Source organism: Limulus polyphemus, unplaced genomic scaffold, assembly GCF_000517525.1.
Source record: "Limulus polyphemus unplaced genomic scaffold, Limulus_polyphemus-2.1.2 Scaffold784, whole genome shotgun sequence".
Classification (NCBI taxonomy): domain Eukaryota; kingdom Metazoa; phylum Arthropoda; class Merostomata; order Xiphosura; family Limulidae; genus Limulus; species Limulus polyphemus.
Window position 1 is genome coordinate 26,673 of NW_013666394.1, and position 10,768 is coordinate 37,440.

General features: G+C 29.6%; 1 protein-coding gene across 1 annotated transcript in view; it reads left to right on the forward strand.

Annotated features, from left to right (window-relative positions):
- Window positions 1-10,768, forward strand: part of LOC106460516 (RNA-binding protein 25-like) — a 77,767-nt gene that overhangs the window by 19,777 nt on the left and 47,222 nt on the right. Inside the window, exons 3-5 of the mRNA XM_013920231.2 lie at window positions 2,908-2,948; window positions 9,070-9,177; window positions 9,890-10,000. Coding sequence (XP_013775685.1) covers window positions 2,908-2,948; window positions 9,070-9,177; window positions 9,890-10,000 — 260 coding nt within the window. The remainder of the gene's footprint in view (window positions 1-2,907; window positions 2,949-9,069; window positions 9,178-9,889; window positions 10,001-10,768) is intronic.

Here is a 10,768-nt window from a genome sequence, read left to right on the forward strand (position 1 = left end):
TATGTTTCTTAGACTACATGCATTTATGAAAGTTCTTATGAAGTTTCAAACAATTTCATCCACTAGTTTTATTGTTGGTATGAAATATAGCAAGACTTGCATTGGCTACTAAGAAAGTTGGTAGCTGGTGGTCATCGGGTTAAAAGAGCTAGAAGGTAATAAACTTGCATTTGTTCAAGTGAATATAAATACATGTGCCATAAAGTTTGAGTCTGCCTAGACAGTCCATCCAGATGATATATGCTGACATTTGCTGACAACATTTTGATGTACAACAAAGGTTCTAGCAATTCTGAAGTTAAAAGCATGATGTAATATTCCTTAGTAGGATGAACAAGAAGTACAGGGAAATATGAATTGTCATCAATCCTGCCAAAGCTACAGTCATGTTCTTCACACTCAGCAGGCATACTGATGAGAATAAACCATTGTTGTCCTTGTACGCACTGCCATCCTTTTTAAAAATAAACACTTAAGTACCTGGGGATAACCTTTGACTAGTAAGTCAACTTTATCAGTCTCATTAACACTGTAATAACCAGAGCTACAAAAGGCATCAGTATACTGAAAGCTGCAGCAGGAAATAGAGCTGAAAAATGACACTTGTTTATTCTCTTCTAGTTTTATCTACTCCATTCTAAGTTATGCATTACCATTATGTGATGTACATCAGAAACCCCAATCAAAAGACCTTATTACATCTTATAATCTTCCACAGCATCACAGAGCACCAAGAGTGCTTACAAGCAAAATTATTCACTAGGGCCTTGCAGCTGAAAGACCATGCATTCCATCCTCAAGTCATTTTCTTTTCAGTTTGCAGACACCAACCATGAAGGAGAATGCTTAAAACATGCCCCAAGATACAGTCGTGCATGGAAAGGTGCTATACAGCAGTACTATCAGATCTTTGACAGCCACATGTCAAAAAAACATCTGGTGCCACTAGAATCTGTGAAAATCAGTCTAGATGGAAATGTATTATTTGATCAAAGGGTAAAGCAGTTTGTTAGCATCCAATCACAGATAATGATACAGTCAGTTGCACCATAGCTAATGACAGAGAAGGTTGGATGTTCATCATCTCATAAGACTTAGAGCATTTAAGCTTCTCACAAACAGCTCATGGATGGAGCTGAAAGCCATAAAGCAAGCTCTTCTCTTGATTGCTAAAGGCAGTGAACTGCAAATACAGTGCCAAGAATATAATAGTTGTACATATTTCACAGCTAAATACTAAACATAGATTCAGGTTTTAAGATAATTTTTTTTAAAATCTAAAATTAAAGAAAAACATGCATGTTTTCCTATTATACTATATTTAAAATTTAGAGTAAAGAGGGAATTTTTTTCTTTTCCTTTTAGATTTTTCTTACAGTTTAGTATATGAGTAGGTAGGTTTTGAAACATTTTTCTTTGTTACTTCCTGCATTCTACTACTGTCTCTTTAATATTTAAACTAATATGATTAACTCTTCTTACACGGGGTCGGTCGATTTGACCCGAGTCACGTGACCTTCTGTTTTTGTTTTAAAGTTGACATAAATTTGATACTTATAACTATATATTGGATATACCTTCACAAAATTTGGCAGTCTTTCAGTTATATTACAAGTCTTTCACATGCAAAAAGTCATATTTTTTAGTGAAGTACTTTTAATAAAATAAAATAGTTTTGTCCATGAATATATTGAGTATTTGTTTTGAATAGTCCATGTGCAAAATAATTTTCATGTTAAAATTAAAAATACTTTTCCTCATCTAAAAAATTTCAAATTTCCTTTGTGTAATCCCTAAATGCATTTCAAATATTTTTTTTCAGTAAACCTTTATCGTTTATCTGTTATTTTCTCTACCATATCTCAAAACAGGATTGGTCAAAACCTTATCTAAACATTGTACATTTGCTGTTATGTTAAACTTATATTAAAGTTTTTCTTCATTACCCATTCAAGCCATTATTAAATTCTGCAAATGCTCATGGTTGCCACCAATTTAGAAAGGACTGTATGTGAAATAAAAGCACTTGGTTTTGACAACTGCATTTACGGTTAAGTGTAGATGGTTGGGGCTTCTGTCTTGGGCTTAAAATATTTAATTCTCACTAAAAGGAGAAGTTTACACATTGAACATTTATGTTTGACCTTTGAATTGTGTGTGTGTAGTGAGTCTTAAGATGAGTCAGTTGGTGTGGTTGCAATAAAATTGAAATTAAAAGAGAATTTATAATGTAGATTTAAAATATTTTTTAGATATTTGCTTTTGAAAATAATCAATTAAAACACAGCTAATATAAAAATTTGACATATAAACTAAACTATGTTCTGATGTTAATTTTATTGATATGTATTGAAAATTTAGTTGTTGATTTAACTGAAATGTGATGTGTGCAGTAGAGTTAGGTCCATACTGAGTGGGCTAAGAATGTTGTTTATACTTTTTAGTATATTGAATGTTATTACTTTTCAGTTAGATTTATTGTTTATTGGGGTTATGGCCAAAATTATTGTTAACAGTGAGGGTACTACCCAACTGATGAAACATTGCATTCTAATATTTTTAAGTAGAAATGTTAGAAAAGTATATTTCATTAGCTTTGTATTGATTGATTTTTAGTTTTGCTCTAAGTGCATGTATTGCTCTGCTCAGACCTTAACATTACTAAAAGGTGCTAAGGGTTCAGTCATTTTTCAAATATGGTGAGTTGGGTAAGTGAAAAAAATTTTCTTTTCCTAGGCCTAAGCTTTTTGTCTCATAAGTCTTACTTCATGTACTTTTTTAACTTGGTGAGAACTTCCCTGTTATGTACATTTCTCATCTGTCAAAAATTTAGAAAATTTTGTTCCATCATAATTCATTAATTATACAAAGTTCAAGATGTATATTGAACTTTTTTTATTTTTTCAGGAGGGATGATTCCAATGACAATGGGAATGATGCATGCACCAGTAAGTATATCTTTTAAATTTTGAAACCAGTCAATATAAATTTAAGTACATGTATAGATTTATTTTGTGAGTTAGAAGATATGTTTTTTGAAGTTTTTCACTTAAAATATTTCTTTCAAGAAAGAAAACTTAGCTAAATCAATGTACAGCAACATAATTTGGTGAAACTTATATCAAGGGCTTAAGAAATGGATAACTGGCATGTTCCAAACCATCAACAGTTTGTAAAACCCAGAGCCGTTAACTCTTTCATTATGGGCTTGGTCCCAGGGACTTCCCTCATAACCATTTTATACTTGTTATAGTTTTCATGCTATGACTTTAACACAGTAAACATATCTTCGCAAAATTTTGCTGCTTATCAGTAAACATTACATGTCTTTCGTACACAAAATATTATTTTATATTAAGTTTTAAAATTTTTTAAATAATGTGTTTCTTATGTATTTTTCTTTTTGAACATTGACTAGCCAACATGCAAAGTAATTTTGATTGTAAGATTAAAAATACTTTTATGCATCAAAAAATGTTCAAATTTCATATGTAAAATCTTTATAACCTTCAGATAATTACACTGGTCAACAAATCATTTTCATGAGATATAATTATTGGTGGGCTACATATTTTGATAACTAGATGTGCAAGAAAAAAACTGTGCAAAATTGGTCTAGAAAAGTGTGTTTACTTTTTTGATGAGAAAAAAACTATTTTATCTGTTATTTTCACTTGTTTCTCTGTACAGGTTTGGTTGATTTGACTGTCCTTTTAACCACCATAAAAAATTAGGAAATAGATATAAATTATGCTTTTTTCATTCTAGAATGACTACAAATTATAACACAAAAATACAAATGTTTATTATAAATAGCTTAAATCTCATATATATGTATATACTTATTTTTGTTATAACATTTCGGTTATAATACATTATATATGCATATACATTATTATTATTATTATTTACAAATAAGTTCTTGAATTTCAGTTATTTTTCTTATAACATAGAACAGTAAATAAAGAAGTATAGAAAACAATTCTCTTATAGTTACGAACTTTGTACTAGTTTGCTGTATTTTGCTAAGCCTTGTCAAATTTCTCAAGGAATGCAAAACAAAATTTTTTCAAGGTTTTATATATACATTTTGAAATAAGAAAAAAATTGTAAACTATTATATCAATATCACAGAATTCCACTATAATTTATCAGGATTAGTAACTAAGCTGTATTTGGGTTAAAAAAAAAAGATTTTGAAACCTCAATAAAGTCTTACCTTACTGCTTGGAATCTACAATGAAAAGAAAGGGTGTCCCATGCAAATACTTCACAGAGGCTGAGAAAACCACCTGGGGAACAATCTGAACTTTTTATTGGATTATACACATGTAATTGGGCAAAGTAGGTGTATGTAAGTAAGTATTTTCAAAAAAATGGAAGAGGTAGGCAGAGTCACCTTATTTGATTCAGTAAATAGAAAAGATGGAGGTTCTTATATTATAGCTTATCAGTATTGGTAATTTGAGTTTCTAATTTTTAATAAACTATAGACTGTATTTACTCATCACAAATATCCAATGTGAACCAATGCTGCATTCAACATATCACTTGACACACAAAAATCGATATTTAGGATTTTTTTTATATTTACTCATAAATTAATTAATGTATAATACTAAAATTTGAATTATCTGCAATTTGATAACAAACATAAAATATTAGTTCAATAAAATTTTGAATGTGAGTCTACAAACGCGAAGACGTGTCCTTTGACCAGTGACCATAGGTAGATCTGTGTCGGTAGGGTTAACATGCAACCCTCTATTTAGGTATCACATCCAGAAGAGAAATTCATTGACTAGTGTAACTGATATTTCTAACATTGACATAAAAGCAAGGTTGCACTTGGATGGGCTGTATTGTTCCTTATAACAAAGAAATCAAAGCATTTTTGATTGTGGTGTGGCTAGTAAGTTTTTAATAAAGTATTTCTTCTAAATAACTGTTGAGAAATTTTCAATGTACAATGATATGAACCATTACCAAATATTAAGCAAAATTAATAATACATGTTTTGCACTGCACTGACTGAAGTATTGATCATAAAGTTCTAACTTAGCTTCAACAGTTAACCTTTTCATGTCTCTGATTTACTGCTTTTGATGTGAGGATTACTGTTCTAGTGGGTACAAAGTGTAGCAATAAATCATGGTGATAGCCATTTGCTATTTCTGCTACTGGTAATATAAATAATTACATGAAATTTGACACCTTGAGCTGATTTTGTTCTATTGAAGTTTTGTTAGGCTAACCCGAGAAGTTCAAAATTTCATTGACTTTGTTATAGAATATAAAAATAAATTTAGGAAATTTCAGTTTTCTTATGTTTTTTGTTTTTCTAAGCTTAAATGGTAATATTGAGAAAAATATTTATTATTCTCATGCATATAGCAAAATTTAGTAGAATTCTAATGCAAAAGTTATTAAATTGTAAGTTTTAATAAATTAATAATTTACAAATAATTGTAATAAAATAAATTATACAAAACTTCTTTGGTAACATAACTCGGGACAAACCATAGATTACATTACAAACGAAATATAATAAAACATATAATTCTTCAGTATTTTACAAATACAGTATTTACTCTAAAGCTTGCTAGTAAAATAAAAACATGTCACTGTTTTGGCCTTTTAAAAGTGTCTTACCATCATTTTGACACTTTGATGTGTTTGTTAATGATACTCAATCTGAATATTTAAACTTATGAAGAATCATAACATAGTTTAGATACATGTAAATAAATAACTTGGAACTACTTACAAAGTTTGTAATAATGTAAAATATGCAAATATGTGAATATTAGGAAAGCACCAGCTGTACTCATTGTGTTATTTATGAAGATTATGACTGAGTTATATGAGCTGTTCAGCACAGTTTGGCTGTTGGTTCATTGCTGAGTGATAACCAAGCCTGCTTTAGAAAAGATGCACACACTTGGAACTGAAATTATTGATACTGGTAAATATATTTTTGCCAGTTTAGCCAGTGTTTGGAACTACAATTGTCTACCTTCTCTGCTCACCATTCAAAAGGTGATGATGACAGTTCTAGCAATGGCTCTTGAGAGTATCATTGCTGTTTATACTCCATCTTTTCATTCACACTTGTGTCAGTTTCTCTACTGCTCTGCTGCCTTTTTGCTACTTTTTGTTTGAATGTCACCCCAAACATCACTCTGGCTGCTGGACTCTACAAATCAGAAAGTTTAATAGTTTAATATTGTTATTTTTTTACTCATTTACATTGAGGTAGAATAAAAAGCAATTATACAAAACTAAAGACTTGGCAATTCAGGAAAAGTTTATTTATGTAATTTGTGAAAGTCTAAGAAACATTTATCAAAGATCAACTGATCTTAACACATGAAAAGGAACATCTTTACATAAACATCTAGTTGAACTTGCAGTTTGCTGGTGAATAATTTTTCTTAAGTTAAAACCGAGAAGGCTAAGCCAAGAATACTAGCCTAACCAAAATGACCCTTATTTATAGTACTGGAAACTACACATTTATTGGTTACTGTGTAAGCATGGTAATATTGGGAACAGGATGTCTGTAAGCATTTACACACATTTACACCTGTACCAATGCTAAATCCTGACCACCAAGTAAGATAACTAGCAAGTTTATTGGATAGGATACAACTTTATACTTTGTACAGAGTCATATCATAAATATTTTCTCTCACTTTTATAAAGTACTTTAGACAATTCTTGTTGCAACCACTGTATTGTAAAGAAGCCGGCAAATTCTATCCCAATGTTCTCAGAGCAGCGATCCAAATAGTTTCTTTGTAGTTTCTACAAAGTCATAAACATTTTATAATACTTTAGACAGTTGTTGTTGTAACCATTATACTGTCAACAAGTTGATATATCCTATTTCACTGTCTTTTCAAGGGAGTGAAATTTCTGGGAATTGTGCTACATGAACTTATTTGATATTGACGATGTCAAAGTACTCAGTGTGGTAACACCTAAACAGGAATGGTGATTCATTGCTTTATATTTGGCAGGTTTCTACTTCAGCTGCTAACAGTAGAATAACAATAAGAAATAGATGTAAAAAGATTAGAAGAAACTCTCAGGAGATTTACTTGGAACTTTACTGTCCGTACTGAAAAAAACAGTACTATTCATTTTGTTTCTTCTAATTTCTAACTCATTAACTCACAAAACTACAGAAAATAAGTGAAAAGGTGAGAGAGTAAACTCTGACCATAAATACTTTGAAATTTTGTAATCACTATTAACAATACTATACATTTTATTTTGTAACATTTATTTTCGTTATACTTTGATTACTTACCTACAACCTGGAGAAATAAATATAAGGTTACAGTACAAAAAATAAAATGTAAAGTTTTACTGAAAATATAAATGTTTGATATTTAATTATGAGGTTTTAATTTTTAATTTGTTTTAACTGTATATTGTTATAAAAGTAACTAAAATCATAAAAACAGAAAGTTGTTAGGTAAGATAATGAAAGAAAAAGTAATAAACATTCATGGGGGTATATGTGCCAGAAACTTTTGTATTACGCTATTCGATAGGGTCATGTCAATGCACGTGCGTGGTGAAAATTTCAACTTCTGTTGGGGTATTTTTAGTCAGACAAGGCTTAAAGGTCAATAAAACACAAATGGATAAATATAAATAGATTTATATAGTTACAAGATTTATGCTGTTTAGAATAAACATTTGTGGTTTCCTATTACAATTTGCATTTATTTAGAACAAAAAAGGTAGTTTAGATTTATTTCCTAATTTTTATGATTGTTATGAAGTCAGTCAAATCGATCAACACCATACAGAGTTGATATTGAGAAAGTGACAGATTAAATATAAAGTTTTATTTTAAAAAACGTTTTATTACTATCTAGAAGGATATAGAGATTATGTGAATGAAACTTGACAACTTTCAGATAAAGAAAAGTATTTTTAATCTTAGAAGCTAAATTACTTTGCATGTTGGATAGTTAACATTCTGAAATAAAAAATTCACGAGGAAATCTTTAATAAAAAAAATATCTTAAAACATCATTCAAAACAAGATATTTTGTGTATGAAATCCTTGTAATGTTTACTAATAATCTGGCCCCCCAGTGGCACAGCAGTATGTCTGCGGACTTACAACGCTAGAAACCGGGTTTCGATACTCGTGGTGGGCAGAGCACAGATAGCCCTTGTGTAGCTTTGTGCATAATTAAAAAACAAACAAACTAATAATCTGCAAAATTTTGTAAAGACTTGTGTACATTTTCAAAAATTATATATAGTACAGCTACTCTCATAGATACTTTCCTGGTAATGGGCTGGGTGGATTCCACCTAGCCTGTAATGAAAGGGTTAAATGAAGGATGAACCAAAAATTACTTACAAAACAAAAAGCTGAAAATATAAACAATTAAAAATGGATATCTTAGAATAATGCAATGGTTCTCCTTCTTTTGAAGCCTGTACCTGCCATGTCCCCTCAGTGATGATCACCATTTATGGAGGGGGAGTTTTACTAATTACCCAACTTTACATATAATGCTTTCTTACATTCAAATAAATTAATCTAGATTTACTTCTTTATTTTGTCCTTTCTGGACATGGATAGTGCTCTGAAAAAGTGGTGAACATCTTTACAGAAGTCTTATTTTTGGAGGGCTATATCCGCATGACCAAAAGGCACATCAAGAATTTATTAATGCAGTCTTGATATCTTGTAGTGACTTATAATCAACATAAACATTGTAGACTCAAATAAAATGATGCAGCAAATCAATTTTCAGAAGTCATTCAACACATTAAGAAAAAAGTTTTTTTCTCATAACTTGGCTGTTAATTTTTACTGTTTTTAGCCATTATCCATTGCTAATTTTTGATGTATTGTATATTGTAAAATTACATTATTTTAAATATGTGATGTTTATTTTTTTCCATGGAATTTTAATGGATCACATTCAGTTCAAGAACTTCACATTCTGCAGTATGTTGATATTGTTGTTACTGTTTTTTTTTGTTCTTTTATTTCATTTTCTTGTGACGTACACTATAACTTGTAAATTGTAGATGATGACGCACGTTCCCATGTCCTTACCTGTGTCTATGCCATTAATGACAACCTCCAAACCATTTATTAAGAAGACCAACATTACAAATTCAGTGTCAAAGATAGAGGTAAGGCAATAAAATATTCTTAAATCATTCACATGTTAGACAAGAAAAATAATTTTCTTTTCATAAGAAGCTTGATGTATTTTTTTTCTTTAATGCATTATTAAATATTTCTTGAAGTTTAAAATTCAAATGAATTTTTTTGTTTACATGTTTGTCAAATATCATATTTTTGCTGACTTTTTATTGTTTCTAAAGAATGAATCTAGCATTCATTTTTCTACCATCATGTAATCTTTGAATGATAGCAATTAACCAGGAAAATAATATATAAGTAATTGTTGTCATGCAATCTTTGAATGATAGCAATTAACCAGTAAAATAATATATAAGTAATTGTTGTTTTTGCTGAAAGCTTAATATGAATGATTTGTATTTTTTATTTTGTGAAAATTATGTTTGGAAAACTAAATTTTATGTTGAAATAAAATGAAATAATGTTTCAATTAAAATAACTAACAAATTGGTATCAGACTAATTCATTGTACTGGTGAGATTTTTTAAAATTTTGTAACATGCTTAAATATTAAAGAAAAAATACTTCCAACAGTACTAAGTATCGGAAAGTATTTTTTAAAAAAGTGTGTGTAAGATTAAATTGTGAATCAGAAGATAAGTAAGTGCATCAATATCATAAATCATATTGTTCTTTTACATTATTAAAGAGCTTTAGATTATGATCACACCAGAAATCAATGTTATGTTTATTTTTAAGACTACAGGTGTAAACATTGACAAGTCTGTACCAAAGGGTCCTCCAGTAACAGTTTTTGTAGGCAACATAACTGAGCGTGCTTCTGACTTATTAGTGAGACAGATTTTACAAGTAAGTACTTCATAAACTTTTTTGAAGGCAAGAAAACTGATCACTTCTACTTTTTCAGTTAATTAGTTTTGAAGGTATATGTAAGTTTTGTATATGTGATTCTGACTTCTACTTCAGGGGAGCATGCTCTTACACAACAAATAATGTTTTTTTGATTCTAATGTATTAAATCACTAGTGAAATTCTGTTCCTATGAAAACCTGGCTGTTATCAGCATAATATATATATAATCAAAGTTGTAATAAGTTTTATTTCTGTGATACATTTATCTTAAAACCTAACTTAGTTATCTTTCTCCTTTTATATAAATTCACAGTGTGTAAAAAAAAATCTTTTAAAATATTTTTCTCTCGTGAAGTATTTCTAAGAAAATCATAAATGTGCCAACATGAAAAGATAGTCTTTGAATAAAGTATGGTGCTACTTGTTACCAGATTAACTACTGTACAATCACACTGCTAATGCATATTGTGTGTTTATGCTATTATAAATGAAATTAATCAAACAAGACATCAACGTTTTTCACTTGCACAATAATTTATTTGTAAAGTTAAAAAAAAAACTTTAAAAACTCTACATGTTTCGATGGAAATAATTACACCAACTTCAGGAGAACCACATGAAGTTTCTTATACACCTATGCACTTGTGTAATTAGCATGTTTTTACAATGGTGCCATTTATAACAACAATTTCCAAAAACTTACTTCCATGACTCCTGGGCCTAATCCCTATTTATATTCTACACACATTATTGACTGGGATAATA